This window comes from Microchirus variegatus, assembly GCF_963457635.1.
Source record: "Microchirus variegatus genome assembly, chromosome: 16".
Lineage (NCBI taxonomy): Eukaryota > Metazoa > Chordata > Actinopteri > Pleuronectiformes > Soleidae > Microchirus > Microchirus variegatus.
The window spans coordinates 2,285,237-2,303,528 of NC_139817.1; the positions used below are offsets into that span (position 1 = coordinate 2,285,237).

Here is an 18,292-nt window from a genome sequence, read left to right on the forward strand (position 1 = left end):
CATAGTCCTATTGTATTAGTCCAGTCTCATCCGGTCTATCTTCTTAGTCCTATCCCCTTCTCTCAATCCTGTCCTCTTAATCCTGTCTTCATAGTCTCGTGCTGTCCTATTGTCTTAGTCCAGTCTTATTTGATCTATCTTCTTAGTCCAGTCCTCATAGTCCGGTGCTGTCCTGTTGTCTTAGTTCGGTCCCATCGGTTCCGTCTTCGTCGTAGGTTAAGGTTACACTCGATGTCCTCTGAAGACATGTAAATCCATTGTGTGTGTGTGAGTACGTGTCTGAGGACACGTTCTAAACTCTCTGTGAGGACGTTAAATCTGCTCCTCAGAACTTTAAGGGTCTTCTTGAGGGTTTAAGACCTAGTTTTTGACGAACCCTTAAACCTGTCACCGACTGAAGACGCAGGACGCCGGCGAAACGCCGTAATCCGATATTCGCTCCGATTTTCCCTTCGTTTTATCCTCTTTTTTTTTTTTTTACGACTTTATTCTGCGTGAAAAGCCAGCGAACGGGATTATTGCGTCAAAGTGAAAGCATATTGTGAACATGTGAGCGCTGACAGATCGGATCAGGACATTTGATGGGAGTCTGGAATGGGAGACAGACGGAGAAACCACTTCTGTGGACGAGACATGGTTTTATTGTCCCACACGAGAGAACGATAAAAGGCTTTATTTAAACACCACACACGAACAAAAACAACTAACTTGTGCGCGTCGTCCGCGTTTCTGCCGATTTAACGTATACGTTTACGCGAATGAACGCGCGAAGGTGATGTTTACGAACGACGTAAAAACATCACGGGAATTCTTCCCGCTTACATCTAAGTTTAATCAAAAATTCCATCCATAGGTGGCGCTGTGTCTCTCTATATAAGCTAGTGCGAATTGAATCAATTCCATCTTCCCGTTGACCTGAAACTGTGTTTACATGACATTAAGAAAACCAAATAATTGTCTTAGTCCGACTAAAATTGGACTTTAAACACGAACGTTAACGCATAAAATTAGCTAGCTAGCGCAGAGGCTACATGACAATCACAACAACACGCGATCGCAACCAAATTATGATTTAGAGTAAGGTAAATCATTCATCGCATCAATTTAGTAGTTAAACAATAACCAACATTTAGCAAAGTAGCTTAGAAAAATGGGAAACTTTCTACTGACAATGTTGTGAGTACGACATTAGGGGGCGCTCACGCTAACTCATCGTGTAAACAATATTATATTGTTATCATAAACATGTGACGGCACCAAAATTAACTTCTAGCTAAGTAAAACCCTTTAATGGTGTCAACTACAGATTTAAAAATGACCGTCAACAAAGTCTTTGACAGGAAGTTAGCATAAACTTAGCTACTTGAGGAGCTATTTAAAGGTCCAGTGTGTCTAAATTACGGGGTATATCTTTAGAAGTTCATTCAAATTTGTTTATTCACATTTCTGAGCGTTCCGAAACGTCATACTCACAATTTTGTGAAAATGACACAAGGGGTTAACGCGTCGGCGCTAGCACATCACGCAAACATGATAGTCATGCTAACGTGATAGCACCAAAGTTAAGATCTAATCCTTGTTCAGCTTCAACACGGAAAATAACATCAACAAAGTCGCTTTGACAGGACTGACAGGAAGTTAGCATAAATATTAGCTAGCTAAGACGCTATCAGTGGAGTATTTATCAACATAACAACATATCAACATTTTTCTGATTCAGATGACGACGTCTGGACATTTCTGATTAAACCATAGATTATGGTTTAGATAGATTATAGATTATATTTTGTTGAGTCCAGTGGGCGGAGCCTATCACAGGTGATTCAGGTCACCTGGTGTCACTTAATCTCTGTTTAACCACCTGACTCTGAGCTAGCGCTGCTTTGATTCGTCGCACACGTGGTTCGTGTTTTCTTTATTTGCCGTTAATTTAACAGGATCCGCACACTTTAATTTAAACACAAACAATTTGTTTTGATTTAAACGAACAGGATTCAGTTTAAAGGGCACCGGGTTTTATTTGTTCAGTTTGTTCAGTTTGTTGTACGACTTTCATCTTTACGTCGACGCAATAAACGCGGACGGAAACGTTTCACAGCTGGATTTTCATCTGCGAGGATGAAGCTCGTAAATCTGAGAGAAACAGAAACAGAATCAGTCGAGCAGAACAAACGTCAGCGTCATCATGATCCTCGTTAGCCGACTTCTATCTTTAGTCTTTGATATTAACGGCGTCAGACGCGTCGGCCGCGCGTTTAATGAGGAGTCGTGATTTAATCTGGCGTCGCAGATGACAAACCTTTCCCAGGACTGAAGAGCGTTTTCTTGCTAACGCGTCGACGCAGATTAGCGTGAATGTGGAGAATAAAACAATGATTTTTAGGCTTTTTCCATGAGCATTAGCATGTCTTCTGTTAGCTCGTTTGCAGTGTTTTTGGTACAAACGTGTTTCCTGTTAGCTTGTTTTCCATTAGCTTGTTTGCGGTGTTTTTGGTACAAATGTGCTTCCTGTTAGCTTGTTTTCCATTAGCTTGTCTTGTGTTAGCTCGTTTGCAGTGAGCTAGTTTTGCAGTGTTTTTGGTACAAACGTGTTTCCTGTTAGGTTGTTTTCCATTAGCTTGTCTTCTGTTAGCTCGTTTGCAGTGTTTTTGCTACAAACATGTTTCCTGTTAGCTTGTTTTCCATTAGCTTGTCTTCTGTAAGCTCGTTTGCAGTGTTTTTAGGTCTAAATGTGTTTCCTGTTAGCTTGTTTTCACATTAGCTTGTCTTCTGTTAGCTCGTTTTTGCTACAAACATGTTTCCTGTTAGCTTGTTTTCCATTAGCTTGTCTTCTGTAAGCTCGTTTGCAGTGTTTTTAGGTCTAAATGTGTTTCCTGTTAGCTTGTTTTCACATTAGCTTGTCTTCTGTTAGCTCGTTTGCAGTGTTTTAGGTCCAAATGTGCTTCCTGTTAGCTTGTTTTCCATTTGCTTGTCTTTTGTTAGCTCGTTTGCAGTGTTTTTGGGTTCAAAATGTGTTTCCTCTTAGCTTGTTTTCCATTAGCTTGTCTACTGTTAGCCCGTTTGCAGTGTTTTTTGGGTTCAAAATGTGTTTCCTCTTAGCTGGTTTTCCATTAGCTTGTCTTCTGTTAGCTCGTTTGCAGTGTTTTTGGGCATTTGACCATAAAACATTTTTAATATTTTATGGTCTAGTGGGAAGAGAACCCTAACGTGATATTGGGGCCCTAAACCCAAATAAATTTTAAATAAATAACATTTGTATTATTTCATTTTGATCTAATGAACCTTTAAAATCTCCATAATCCAGATTTTTTTTCTTGTTCTGTTATCATCAGATAATCCATGATTCACTTGTGAATCAAAAACAAAAACACGCGGTACGTAAATCTGTGACCACGTTAAATGTAAACGGTGAGTGGGCGGAGTCTAACTTGGACTCGGTGCTGGTGTTTGTTTTGTTTTCGCGACACCAAACCGCGACTCTTCGGGCTAAAGATAGAGAACCTCAGACCAGAAGAACAACTGGAAAGTGGAGAACTTTGGAGATTTGAAGGTCGGCTTCACCACAGCAGGAGGAGGAGGAGGAGGAGGAGGAGGAGGAGGTGATGGACCAAACCACTACGACCACGTTTTGGACTCTCCGACAGTCAAACCCAGTCTGACCACAGGGGGTCATTATTTAATAAAGTGGACTTAAAGTCAGACAAAAACAGAGCTGTTTTCATCTCGCTGGCTTCAGCCTGAGTTAAGGTTTGATTTCTGCGCCTCAGCGACGTGACGACAAAGTGAGGAACAAGGAAAACACAACACGTGTCATTAGCTGTGGCTTCTGTTTACGAGCGAAGGAAAAGACGAAGAGAGAGAGAGAGAGAGAGGAGGTGGAGGAGGACGGAGCGAGTGAGTAAGTTCACCTCAGCTGATTCTTCTGCTGCCGTGATGATGGTGATGACCTGTGTGTGATGTCATCAGGAGGGATTACCCTTATTTAAAGAGCCTCATCAACCTTCACAACCAAGCACACGGTGCAGAGGCTCATCAGAAGCCTCCAGAGAGGCAGAAGAACCTCTACAGAAGCAGAAGAACATTCAGAGAATCAGAATCAACCTCCAGAGAGGCACAAACAACCTCCAGAGAAGCAGAATCAACCTCCAGAGAGGCAGAAGAACCTCCAGACAAGCAGAAGAACCTCCAGAGAGGCAGAATAACCTCTACAGAAGCAGAAGAACATTCAGAGAACCAGAAACAACCTCCAGAGAGGCACAAACAACCTCCAGAGCAGCAGAAGAACATTCAGAGCAGCAGAAGAACCTCCAGAGAGGCAGAAGAACCTCCAGAGAACCTCCAGAGAGGTAGAAACAACCTCCAGAGAGGCAGAAGAACCTCCAGAGAGGCAGAAGAACCTCCAGAGAGGCAGAAGAACCGTCAGGGTCTCCAGAGAGGCAGAAACAACCTCCAGAGAGGCAGAAGAACCGTCAGAGAAGCAGAAGAACCTCCAGAGAGGCAGAAGAACCGTCAGAGAAGCAGAAGAACCTCCAGAGAGGCAGAAGAACCGTCAGAGAAGCAGAAGAACCTCCAGAGAGGCAGAAGAACCTTCAGAGAACCTCCAGAGAGGCAGAAACAACCTCCTGAGAGGCAGAAGAACCTCCAGAGAGGCAGAAGAACCTTCAGAGAAGCAGAAGAACCTTCAGAGAACCTCCAGAGAAGCAGAAACAACCTCCAGAGAGGCAGAAGAACCTTCAGAGAACCTCCAGAGAGGCAGAAACAACCTCCAGAGAAGCAGAAACAACCTCCAGAGAGGCAGAAGAACCTTCAGAGAAGCAGAAGAACCTCCAGAGAACCTCCAGCGCAGCAGAAACAACCTCCAAAGCAGCAGAAGAACCTCCAGAGAACCTCCAGAGCAGCAGAAGAACCTCCAGAGAACCTCCAGAGAGGCAGAAACAACCTCTCGAGAAGCAGAAGAACCTTCAGAGAACCTCCAGAGCAGCAGAGGTCCTCAGAGGACAGAGAAACCTGGACCTTCACTGGATTTGCAGCGATCATAAAGCGACGTGGACACTGGTAAAGGTAAGAAAACTCTCTCGCACCAACGTGAACGTTAGCTTGAATGTATTTGTGTCTGTGCATTAATTATTATAACTCATGATTTATTTACTTTCACTGGATTGTTTTCCATTAGCATTTCCTTATTTTCTGTGAGCCCATTTGCTGCAAGCTAGTTTTGCAGTGTTTTTATTACAAACGTGTTTTCAGTTAGCGTGAGCTTGTTTGCTCATTTGCTCTGAGCTAGTTTTGCGTTTTGTTTTTTTCAGCACAAACTCAAGCTCTGGCTAGTTTTCACAGGACTTGTTTTCACGTGCGAGATTACTTGTTTTCAATTAGCCCAGATTTGCCGTTAGCTTGTTTTCGCGTGGCTTGTTTTAAATTAGCTCGTTAGAAGTCGGGGGTTTTTTTTCCTCCCACGCTCCAAACTAAAATCAGACGTGTGTCGTCGCTAACGCATCAAACGCAGATTTTTGACCTGAAAACAACTCTCAGAGTCGGCGCGACATATTTTTTCTGTGCTTCAACGCTAATCGAATCACGGCCGCTAAAGCCGCCGCGGCTGCTGCACATCACGACTGTTTACAGAGCACAAAGTGCTCCGAAACCACTTTGTGTCCTTCCCCCCGTGTTCTGATCCAGTTTTTCTGGCAGCGGCGTTCAAACCATAATCAGATGTAATTGAGCGCAGGGACGCGATTGCCTCACGGATCCAGGAGTGACACAACTAGAAGATCACGTCCGCCCATCTTCTGCCGACATGTGCGCAGACAGACAGACAGACAGACAGACAGACAGACAGACTGCAGGCGCCGGCCTCGGCAAGCATCTCGTGCTACGCTAACGTGAAGCACGTTCGCCCGCTGATCTGCCAAAAAAAAAAAAAAAAAAAAGAGCTCGAGGAATGAAAACGCTCTGCTGCTGCTGCTGCTGCTGAGCGACGACATTCCTGCTTATTTACGCCGCGGGAATGGAACTCTTTATTTATGTTTATCTGCAACAACATCAATGAAAAACTGCCGAGTCGTGACTCCACCGTCCCGACTCGTGAGTTTGTTAAACGTAAACTCGAAAAAAATCAAACCATGATCGGAATTTACTGCCTACCAAACCTTAATCACATACTGAACTTTACCCCATATTTTTTACAAAGAGGTGATTTATATGTTTATATTTACATACATTATTTATTATTTACATATTTATCTCAATTTTTAACAAAAACTGTACGTTTGACTGCCAAATAAAAATTTTAAACTATTTTTACCAGAAAAAAAAGACAAAACACAGCCCTTCAACTAATACCAACAAATATTTTTATATATATATATATTTACATTTTTAACAGACATGTATTACTTTTGAACATAAAATGTTACTATTTTTACATTACAAAAAATAATTCATGATTTAATGATTTCTTTGTTATTTTTTCCCATTTAGGCTAACATAAAATTAATTAATTCATTCATTAATTAATTAATGAATGAATGAATGAATTAGTTAGTTAGGATGTGAGCTAGCGTACAAAGAAAATAATTACATTAGAATTACAAACCAAAATTATTTGGATTGAATGTTGTTGTTTTTTTTGTTATGAGAAGCAAAGAAACCAGAAAATATTTACATTTAAGAAGCAAAAATTTCAATTAAAAAAAGTTTTTATTATTTAAAAAACACTCAAACTGAATAATAATAATAGTTGTGTATATATATATATATATATATATGTATTTACATATACATATAATAGATATTTAATTAATAATAAAAAAATAATAGATAATGACAATTTAAGGTCATTATATTTCTATATTTCTGCATACCATACAAAGGTTGAATTGGGACCTGTTCGGGATTCCGTACATTAGCGTGTAAATCGGTGCAGATCACATTAATGTGTGTGTGCGTTTGTCGAGCTGTAGCAGAGTGAGAAGTATTAGAGGGTGAGAGGGTGGGGGTGCGTTTGTTTTGTGTACGTGTGGAGTTTGTGCCAAAAAGCAGCAATTTACGAACGAATGTGAAACAGCTTTCTTGGCCGAGACTCTGTGAGACGCTGCCAACTCAGCCAGGAAAACTCCTTTTTCTTCTTCTTCTACCTGTGTGTGTGTGTGTGTGTGTGTGTGTGTGTGTGTGTGTGTGTGTGTGTGTGTGCGTGTCCGGAGTCCTGGAATAATAATAATATCTGTACGTTATCGGATTTTGTAAAAACAGAACATTTTGGTGTAAAAACCTGACTTAAATCAAAGACAATAAAAAAGCTAGGACGTTAGCTTGCGTAGAAAGAAAATAACTATTATTTCCAGCGTTTTAGTTTTGCGTTGTTAGCATGACGCTAACAGAGCGTGGGTGGGGGTTCTTTTAAGCATGCTTTATATGGTGTTACAGTTGTGTTGTGTTTTTAAAATAAAGATGATTTAGTGTTTAGCCTAAGCTAGGACGTTAGCTAGCGTAGAAAGAAAATAATGATTATTTCCAGGGCTTTAGTTTTGCGTTGTTAGCATGATGCTAACACAGCGTGGGTCAGTGTTTTTTTTAGCATGCTTTATTTGGCGTTACAGTTGTGTTGTTTTTAAAATAAAGATCATTTAGCGTTAAGCCTAGCTTCCTCACACGCTAGCAAAGGTGTAGATTGTCCATACACTGTTGTGTCACTGTGAGGTCAAATGTTAAGCTAACTTTACAACCACGAGTGTGAGGTTGAAAATAAAGCTAGTGCCAGTTAGCTAACGTTAGCTAGCTAACTGTTGGAGATTAACAGACGTTGCGCTCATGACTCTTCAGTGAGGACGCTCTATGACGGAAAATTCCTGTTGAAAAGGTGTCAAAATAAACATTATTTACTATGATTTTTTGTTATATTGATAAAGTAAACAGAAAATATTGCTGAAAAACCTGACTTAAATCAAAGACTAGCATGTTAGCTTGCTTGAAAGAAAATTATTATTTTTGGGGCTTTAGTTTTGCATTGTTAGCATGAAGCTAACATGGCGCAGGTGGGTGGGGTGTTTTTTTAGCATGCTTAATTTGGTGTTACAGTTGTGTTGTTGTTTTTAAAATAAAGATGATTTAGCGTTTAGCCTAGCTTCCTCACACGCTAGCAAAGGTGTAGATTGTCCATACACTGTTGTGTCACTGTGAGGTCAAATGTTGAGCTAACTTTACAACCAAGAACGAGGTTGAAAATAAAGCTAGTGCCAGTTAGCTAACGTTAGCAAGCTAACTGTTGGAGACACAGCAGGAAAAGCAAAAAAAAAACCCTTGTCAAGTCAGTGAAGCTAATTTAAAATACTTTGAATTTATTTACGGCCTGAATTGTTTAAAGTATATTTTTACGATGTGATTAACTCAAAACACAATATTTTTTACGGCGTTTCTCACAGACTTTAAAGCCTCCAGGGGAAACGTCTCGTTGTGTTTGGTTGTTTGAGCCACTCAGCGGGGGGCGGGGGGGGGGGGGGGGTTACTGCGCACATCAGGGTTTTGTCGCTAAACGTGGAATAATTTGCTAAAATGGAGGAATAAACGTACGTTAAAAAATAGATGTAAGTTACGTCATATTTTAGTTCCCCGAGTTAACCTCACATCAGACAAACACTGACTGACGAGTGTTGAAATATCAGAAAAATATGTTCCAGCTGTCGCCCCCTGCAATTAACACACACACACACCCACACACACACACACACACACACACACACACACACACACACACCACCTCTCTGTGTGGAAATCATTTGTGGGAAAAATGTTTACACACACACACATGTGACATCAACGCTTCGCATGTGTGCACCGAGAATAAAGTGAAAATAAGTGATATTTAACGTGAAGTACGCGATTTTACACTGCAGGGGGCGCTCCACAGGTCACCTGTTAGTTTGGGAAATACATTTGGGTGAATTAACGTCATCTGCGTTGTTTCTTGGCCAACATTAGCGTCGGCTGCTGTTTATCGAGTTCTTTCAACACCAGGGGTAAATCCCCTGCTCAAGTTAGCATGCTAATCAGCTAGCCAAGGCGCGGTCTGTTGCTTTTACAACATTTGCTATATTTACAGTAGCGCAATTAGCGAGCAACCATTAGCTCCCGTAGCACAGAGCAGCTTTTCTTCGGACATGGAATAAAATAAACGGTAAGAAAACAGCGAACCGTTAGCTAGCTCATAGGTTAACTGTTAAAAGCTATCGTCGTGTTCGCCATCTTTGTGCAGTAATTGTAGCTAATCTTTTAATTTGTTAAATAAATTCAGTTGAATTAACATTGTCTGTGCTGTATCTAAGCTATTAGCGTTAGCGGCTGTTTATCCACTTTTTATTCCTTTTGTTTATCAAGTTCTTTCAACACCAGTGTTAATTCCCCTGCTCAAGTTAGCATTCAACATTTGTTATTTTTATCTCTTAGCTCCTGTGTCACAGAGTAGCTTAAAAACGTAAACTAGCTAACAGTTAGCTAGCCCATACGTTAACTGTTAAAATGATAACTTCCGTGTTGTTTTGTTCGTTAGCTTGAAAACAGATGAGTCATTTGTATCTGTGAGTAATTATTTATGATTAGCTTGTCCTCCGTATTAGCGCTGGCTAACCTTTAGAACCAGATGTCGTTCCCCCGCTGACGGTGAGCGGCTCGTTCTGGTCACGTGACATGCGCGTTATATAAGAAACGGCGACGCTGTGATCGTTAAAGACGTTTTATTCACATGACGAACGTTTTTTACGCTCGACGATCACGGTTTTAATGAATCATCATTTACGGTTCACAGGACGTTCATGAACGCATCGTCGAGCAGTTTTAAATAAATAAAACCTCGTAGAATTTCAATTGATTCATTTGTTATTAATTAGTTTAATTGAAGGGTTCTGGTTCAGGGTCGTGTGTAATTCACCTCTGTGCTCTATTTATTTCACTTATTTATGTATTTATGCCTGTAATTTTAAGGCATTTATTTGTTTTAATCTTGAAAACAACAAAGCCAGGCTTATCCTTTGATTTTCAATGGAGAAAAATGAATTGAACGGGTAATTGGCAGGCGGAAATGTAAACGTATTCACGTCGCTGCCTTTGATTTCCTACCATCGCATACCATAGCTACCATACCACATCTCCATTCATTTTCAATGGGAGAGTTTCGCACCGAAACCCAAATATTTAGAAAACTAAGAAGAATTTTGAGACGATTTTCACAAGACTGGACGTACGTGAGAAGCTGAATGATTTGATACTTGAATGGTTAAAATCGGTCGAGGTATTCGGGATTAGCAATTAGCATTCCTGACTAGCTAACGTGTTTCTTTGAATAATCATTTGGACAATTCTAAGTTCTTTGTTATCATTTAAAAATGTTTTTAATGTTTATTTACTGAGAAAGTTCAGGTAGGAATGCTGGGTACTTTCCATTCATTTTCAATGGGAGAGTTTCGCACCGAAACCCAAATATTTTGAAAACTAAGAAGAATTTTGAGAAGATATTCACAAGACTGGACGTACGTGAGAAGCCGAACGATTTGATACTTGAATGGTTAAAATCGGTCGAGGTATTCGGGATTAGCAATTAGCATTCCTGACTAGCTAACGTGTTTCTTTTAATAATAATTTCGACAATCGGAGGTTCTCAGTTTTTTTTTTTAAAGTTTTTGATGTTAGTTTACTGAGAACATTCAGTTAGGAATGCTGGGTACTTTCCATTCGTTTTCAATGGGAGAGTTTCGCACTGAAAACAACATTTTTGGAAAACTAAGAAGAATTTTGAGACGATTTTCACAAGACTGGACGTACGTGAGAAGCTGAACGATTTGATACTTGAATGGTTGAAATTGGTTGAGGTGTTTGGGATTAGCTATTAGCATTCCTGACTAGCTAACGTGTTTCTTTGAATAATCATTTGGACAATTCTAAGTTCTTTGTTATCATTTAAAAATGTTTTTAATGTTTATTTACTGAGAAAGTTCAGGTAGGAATGCTGGGTACTTTCCATTCATTTTCAATGGGAGAGTTTCGCACCGAAACCCAAATATTTAGAAAACTAAGAAGAATTTTGAGACGATTTTCACAAGACTGGACGTACGTGAGAAGCTGAACAATTTGATGCTTGAATGGTTGAAATTGGTCAAGGTATTCAAGATTAGCTATTAGCATTCTGACTAGCTAACGTGTTTCTTTTAATAATAATTTCGACAATTTAAAGTTCTCAGTTATTGTTTTTAAACGTTTTTAATGTTAGTTAACTTATAAAATTCAGTTAGGAATGCTGGGTACTTTCCATTCGTTTTCAATGGGAGAGTTTCGCACCAAAACCCAAATATTTAGAAAGCTAAGAAGAATTTTGAGACAATTTTCACAAGACTGGACGTACATGAGAAGCTGAACGATTTGATACTTGAATGGTTGAAATCGGTCGAGGTATTCAGGATTAGCAGTTAGCATTCCTGACTAGCTAATATCTGTCTTTTGATAACAATTTTCGAAGTTCATAGTCATCGTTTGAAGTTTTTCAATGTTTATTTACTGAGAAAGTTCAGTTAGGAATGCTGGGTACTTTCCATTCATTTTCAATGGGAGAGTTTTGCACCGAAACCCAAATATTTAGAAAACTAAGAAGAATTTTGACACGATTTTCACAAGACTGGACGTACGTGAGAAGCTGAACGATTTGATAGTTGAATGGTTGAAATCGGTCGAGGTATTTGGGATTAGCTATTAGGAATGCTGGGGTTTTTTTCCATTCATTTCCAATGGGAGAAAAACTGCGGAAAAAGTCAAATATATCAAAAAGTATAAATGTCAGAAAGAAGAAAATGAATATCAGTCACGTTCTGAGTGAAGCAGATATTTTAACATGGGATTTGATGAAATCGGCTGAAAAATGAAGGAAATATAGTGACCAAAAAAAACTAGTGAAAGGATTTTTTTTGCTGACAAACATCTTGAGGACATTGTCTCGCTCGGTGCTGCTCCAGCGCCACCTTCCTGTCTGTCTGTCTCCACTTGTCTCACTGCCTCACTCAGTGTAAAACAGAGAGAGAGAGAGAGAGAGAGAGTGAGGGAGGGGGGGCGGAGTCATGCCGCTGAGGCCCCGCCTCTTTGCTGAGACGTCCCTCCCCCCCCTCCGCTCAGACTGTGAGGGTTCCTGCAGCAGAAGCTGCCGTCAGAGTCAGAAGAACCTGCAGCAGAAGAAGACGCAGCTGGAGCGTCTCACCTTTGACCCGTGGACACCTGGAGGACAACGTGGGATTTTCACTCTGAGGGAATAACACAAACGTCTGAGGGGATTTTTTAAAGACGTCCGATTGTCCTGAGGTGTCCTCACGTGTGTCCTCACGTGTGTCCTCACCTGGATTCTTTGAGTGGACGCTCTGAGGACGGGACATAAGTCATCACAGTGGGACAGTAAGTTCCTCAGCAGTGAGATGTCCCTGCGTGGACGTGGTGGACGTGGTGGACGTGGTGGTGGTGATGTTGTCCTCTGACCACAGGTCTTCATGTCTGTCTTTGTGTCTCCTCACAGACTCCAGGATGTTCTGCTCCAGGAGAGTTCTGCAGCGCTGGAGCTTCGCTCTCTTCCTGCTCTGCTCGCCGGCGCCGCTCTTTGGACGACCGATGGACGCGCTCAGCGGCAGGATGTGAGTGTGTGTGTGTGCGTGTGTGTGTGTGTGTGGGGGGGGGTGTGTGAGTGTGTGTGTGTGCGTGTGTGTGTGTGTGTGTGACCTGACAGCTCAGCAGGAACTCTGGGAAAAAGCAGGATAAACGTCTTCTCAGTGTCTTTTCATGTTCTCCTAAAACTTCCTCCGTCTCTGTCTCCTGTGTCCATCTGAGTCTGTCCCTCTGTATCTCTTGTGTCCCTCTGTCTCTGTGTCCCTCTATGTCTGTGTCCCTCTATGTCGGTGTCCCTCTATGTCTGTGTCCCTCTATGTCAGTGTCCCTCTATGTCGGTGTCCCTCTATGGCTGTGTCCCTCTATGTCTGTGTCCCTCTATGTCTCGGTGTCCCTCTATGTCTCGGTGTCCCTCTGTCTCTGTGTCCCTCTATGTCTCTGTGTCCCTCTATGTCTGTGTCCCTCTATGTCTGTGTCCCTCTATGTCTGTGTCCCTCTATGTTTCTGTGTCCCTCTATGTCTGTGTCCCTCTATGTCTGTGTCCCTCTATGTCGGTGTCCCTCTATGGCTGTGTCCCTCTATGTCTGTGTCCCTCTATGTCTCGGTGTCCCTCTATGTCTCGGTGTCCCTCTGTCTCTGTGTCCCTCTATGTCTCGGTGTCCCTCTGTCTCTGTGTCCCTCTATGTCTCTGTGTCCCTCTATGTCTGTGTCCCTCTATGTCTGTGTCCCTCTATGTCTCAGTGTCCCTCTGTCTCTGTGTCCCTCTATGTCTCTGTGTCCCTCTATGTTTCTGTGTCCCTCTATGTCTGTGTCCCTCTATGTTTCTGTGTCCCTCTATGTCTGTCCCTCTTTGTCCCTCTATGTCTCTGTCCCTCTATGTCTGTCCCTCTGTGTCCCTCTATGTCTCTGTGTCCCTCTATGTCTGTGTCCCTCTATGTTTCTGTGTCCCCCTATGTCTGTGTCCCTCTATGTCTGTCCCTCTGTGTCCCTTGAGTGTTTACCTTTTTCGCGATAAACTTTACCACCAAACTTCTTCTTCTTGTCCTGGTTCTGGTCCAGAGTTCCTGCTGGTCTGTCCTGGTCTTCGTTTGTCCTGGTCTGTCCTGGTCTCTCTTGAATTGTTCAAATTTGTCCCGGCTTATCCTCGTGGTCTCTGTCTTTACTGGTCTTGCCCAGTCTGGTTCAGGTCCTGGTCTCTGCTGGTGTTTCTCAGTCAGTCCTGGTTCTGGTCTGTTCTTGAATCCGTCCTATTGTCTCCCTAGTCTGTCTTCTCTGGTCCTGGTCTCTTCTGGTCTTGGTTCTGACGAGGCGTTCGCTGACAAACAGAATAAATGTTTTCTTTTGAATTTTAAGGGTGTGTGTGTGTGTGTGTGTGTGTGTGTGTGTGTGTGTGTGTGTGTGTGTGTGTGTGTGTGTGTGTGTGTGTGTGTGTGGCGACATAGTTGGCCGTACACCTCTGACCTCTGACCTCTGACCTCTGACCTCTGACCTGCGTCTGTGTCTCAGATTTAAAACAAAACAACAAAAACCTGGATGTTTTTAGTTGTTTTTCTTGTTTTTTGACACGTTTTTTCTCTTTCTATATAATTTGTCTACATTTATAAAAATATAAAGGATTAAAATGATCAATAAATTGATAAATAATGCAGAAAAAGTCACTTTTATCTCTGATGATTATATAGTTTTCTAACAGTTTATTCTAATTTTTAAAGACGGACAGTGAAGGCATCACTGTTTTCTTCATATATATTTTATTGATCAGAATTTGCAGATTATTCATTTATATTTAGTGTTAAATTAAATGTGAAATTTAAATGATAACATTTTTTTGATTTTTGACTAAAGCTGAAACTTTAATTTTAAAATTTAAAACGTCTTTAAAAGTTGAATTAAAGCAAAGAGTTTGATGATGCCTTCAGGTAAAATCTGTAAATCTAGAATTATTTACTTCATTTTTAAAATGATTAATTATTATTATTATTATTATTATAATTATTATTATCTTTTTTCTTTTTCTGAGAATTGTGGTGTGTGTGTGTGTGTGTCGGTGGCAGATGAAGGAGTAGGCGGAGCAAAGCATGATGGGAAAACTCTCAGTGTTTGTGTGTGAGGACGCCTGATGTTAGCGCTCGCTCGTTCCCAGGCTTCACGACGTGTTTTTAGAAAAAGCAAACTTTACTTTTCTCCTCCTCCTCCTCCTCCTCTTCATCCTCCTCTTCCTCCTCTTCCTCCTCCTCCTCCTCCTCCTCCTCCTCCTCTTTATCCTCCTCCTTCTCTTCATCGTCCTCTTCCTCCTCCTCCTCTTCCTCCTCCTCCTCCTCCTCTTCCTCCTCTTCCTCCTCCTCCTCCTCTTCCTCCTCCTCCTCCTCTTTCTCAGGTCCACGCTTGCCTCTCGACCTCTGACTTGTTCCCAGTCTGTGTTCTCTCACACACACACACACACACGCAGAAACAGCACCACCGTGTGGTCACTGCCAAACATGACACCAGAGGTCAGAGGTCACGTTTCCAAAGCGACCTCGGCTCTGGGCGTCAGTGGGCGTGGCTTTGTTTGTGATTCTCGCATAAATTGAGTGTTTTTTCAATGAGGTTTAGTGTAAAGTTCACACAAAGATTTAAATCATCCTGTGTTTTGATTGGTTGCTTTCTGTGTGAGGTGGGCGTGGCCACCTGTGAGGTGTGAGGTATGTTTTAGCTGTTGGACGGTGATTGACAGGTGTGGCTTCATAGCTCAGGGGTTAGAGCACTGGTCTTGTAAACCAGGGGTCGTGAGTTCAAATCTCACTGAGGCCTAATTTATGTTTTCATCTTTTTTTATGAATTAATGATTTTTTTAAAACTTACACACATTAATTCACCTTGAAGTCGTTATTTTATTTTTGAGTAACATTTATGTCAAATTTATTAAAAGACACATTTATTGTGAAAGAGCGTTAGAAAAAACTCTTATTTTGAAAAGGCAGTGCAGACAAATGTTTCTAATGTTTGTTTTGATTTGAAATCATTTAAATTTAATTTAACTTTGATGTTGATTATTTGTTTGTTTGTTCTGCCCTCTGCTGGTGACACTTAGTACTGCTTCAGTACATACATATACATACAAATACACCAGTGCTGTACACAAACTTCACTAAACTTGAATTATGACAGTAAATAAAAAAGTATTTATCACTAAATATAGAAATATATTCCCAAAATGTTTTTTGTGTATTTAAATAATTGTACACGCTGCAAGAGTTGGTGTATTTGTTGAGTTAGTACTTGTTGTGAGTTCGTAGTTGTTCTTGTGTACTTGTAATTGATAGTCCACACTTGTACTTGAGAGCGAGTATACTTGTGAGTCTGTACTTGTACTCATGCGTCTTTACTTGAACCTGTGAGTCTGTGTACTTACAGGTCTGTACGTGTACTTGAAAATCAGTTTACTCGTTCTTAAGAGTCCATACTTGTACTTGTGAGTCTGTGTACTTGTGAGTCTGTACTTATGAGTCAGTGTTCTTGTACTTGTAAGTCTGTACTTGTACTTGTAAGTCTGTGTGCTTGTGAGTCTGTGTACTTGTAAGTCTGTGTACTTGTGAGTCTATGTACTTTTAGGTCTGTACTTGTACATAAGAGTCAGCATACTTGTACCTGTAAGTCTGTGTACTTGTAAGTCTGAACTTGTGCTTGTGAGACAGTGTACTTGTTGGTCTGCACTTAAGAGTCAGAGTACTTGTAAGTCTGTACTTCAGAGTCAGTGTACTTGTAAGTCTCTACTTCAGAGTCAGTGTACTTGTAAGTCTGTACTTGAGTCAGTGTACTTGTACTTATACTTGTAAGTCTGTACTTTAGAGTCAGTGTACTTGTACTTGTAAGTCTGAACTTGTACTTGAGTTAGTGTACTTGTAAGTCTGTACTTCAGTCAGTGTACTTGTACTTATACTTGTAAGTCTGTACTTCAGAGTCAGTGTACTTGTAAGTCTCTACTTCAGAGTCAGTGTACTTGTAAGTCTGTACTTGAGTCAGTGTACTTGTGCCTGAACTTGTACTTGAGTCAGTGTACTTGTAAGTCCGTACTTCAGTCAGTGTACTTGTACTTATACTTGTAAGTCTGTACTTTAGAGTCAGTGTACTTGTACTTGTAAGTCTGAACTTGTACTTCAGAGTCAGTGTACTTGTAAGTCTGTACATCAGAGTCAGTGTACTTGTAAGTCTGAACTTGAGTCAGTGTACTTGTACTTATACTTGTAAGTCTGTACTTTAGAGTCAGTGTACTTGTACTTGTAAGTCTGAACTTGTACTTGAGTTAGTGTACTTGTAAGTCTGTACTTCAGTCAGTGTACTTGTACTTATACTTGTAAGTCTGTACTTCAGAGTCAGTGTACTTGTAAGTCTCTACTTCAGAGTCAGTGTACTTGTAAGTCTGTACTTGAGTCAGTGTACTTGTGCCTGAACTTGTACTTGAGTCAGTGTACTTGTAAGTCCGTACTTCAGTCAGTGTACTTGTACTTATACTTGTAAGTCTGTACTTTAGAGTCAGTGTACTTGTACTTGTAAGTCTGAACTTGTACTTCAGAGTCAGTGTACTTGTAAGTCTGTACATCAGAGTCAGTGTACTTGTAAGTCTGAACTTGTACTTGAGTCAGTGTACTTGTAAGTCTGTACATCAGAGTCAGTGTACTTGTACTTGTACTTGTACTTGTAAAGTGTGTGACGTTTGTCATTAAAGAACCATTCCGTCTCTTTTCTCTGCAGAAAGCGCTCGGTAAGTCACGCTCAGCTGATGCACGACAAAGGTCGGATGTTGCAGGACTTTAAACGTCGCATGTGGCTGCAGGAGCTTCTGGAGGAAGTCCACACGCCGGAGATACGCGACCTTCCCGTCCGGACCACGGGAGCAGTCGGCGGCGGCGGCGGCAGCACTAGCGGCGCCGGCGTCGGGCTGCCGGGCGTCAGCCTGAGCACCACGGGCAGCACCCTGCACTCCAAACCACCGGGGGGCACCAAAGACCTCCCGATCAGCTTCAGGCTGGAGGAGGAGGAGGGAACCAACCTGCCGCAGGAGACCAACAAGTCGCAGACGTACAAGCCCGGCGTCCTCAAGGCGCCGGGGAAGAAGAAGAAGAAGGGACGCTCCGGGAAGAGGAGGGAGGGCGAGAAGAGGAAGAGGAGGGCGCGTTCGCTCGGCTGGAGGCCGGACCAAGAACACGGCAGTGGACTCCACCTGGAGTGGAGGTCCCTGCTCGGCCTGCAGAGGGCGCTGCTTTGAAACGCTGTCAGACTCTGACACAGGTGAGCGCGGGTTTGTTTTGATTTACGGCAACGCAGCTAAGCGGTGCCCCCCTGTGGCAGAACAGGGAAAATCAACCTCCAAATATTTTATTTTATTTAATATAAACTGCTAATGTGATTAAAAAATTTGAAATTATAATTATAGTTATGTAGCATAAATTGACGCGTCATGCTAACGTCATTGAAATGCTGAATCAGCGTTAAATTGTGTCCATATTTTTTGTAGTTTTTCAAAATAAAATACATCGAATGATTTTATAAATGATGTGAATTATTATCGTTTTTTACCATATTTTTCAAACTAAATCGTATTTTTTCTTCTTTTTTTTCCCAGAATGCCACAGACCGTCGAGGCGGACCCCTAAATACTCGTGTTACAGTCTCCTGTAATAGT

The 18,292-nt window shown here is 41.5% G+C and overlaps 1 protein-coding gene across 1 annotated transcript in view; it reads left to right on the top strand.

The window, feature by feature from the left end:
- The window catches only part of pthlha (parathyroid hormone-like hormone a), a 51,425-nt gene extending 33,133 nt beyond the window's left edge, over nucleotides 1-18,292 (top strand). Inside the window, exons 2-4 of the mRNA XM_083902607.1 lie at nucleotides 12,542-12,656; nucleotides 17,362-17,898; nucleotides 18,233-18,292. Coding sequence (XP_083758733.1) covers nucleotides 12,550-12,656; nucleotides 17,362-17,875 — 621 coding nt within the window. The 5' untranslated portion in view covers nucleotides 12,542-12,549 and the 3' untranslated portion in view covers nucleotides 17,876-17,898; nucleotides 18,233-18,292. The remainder of the gene's footprint in view (nucleotides 1-12,541; nucleotides 12,657-17,361; nucleotides 17,899-18,232) is intronic.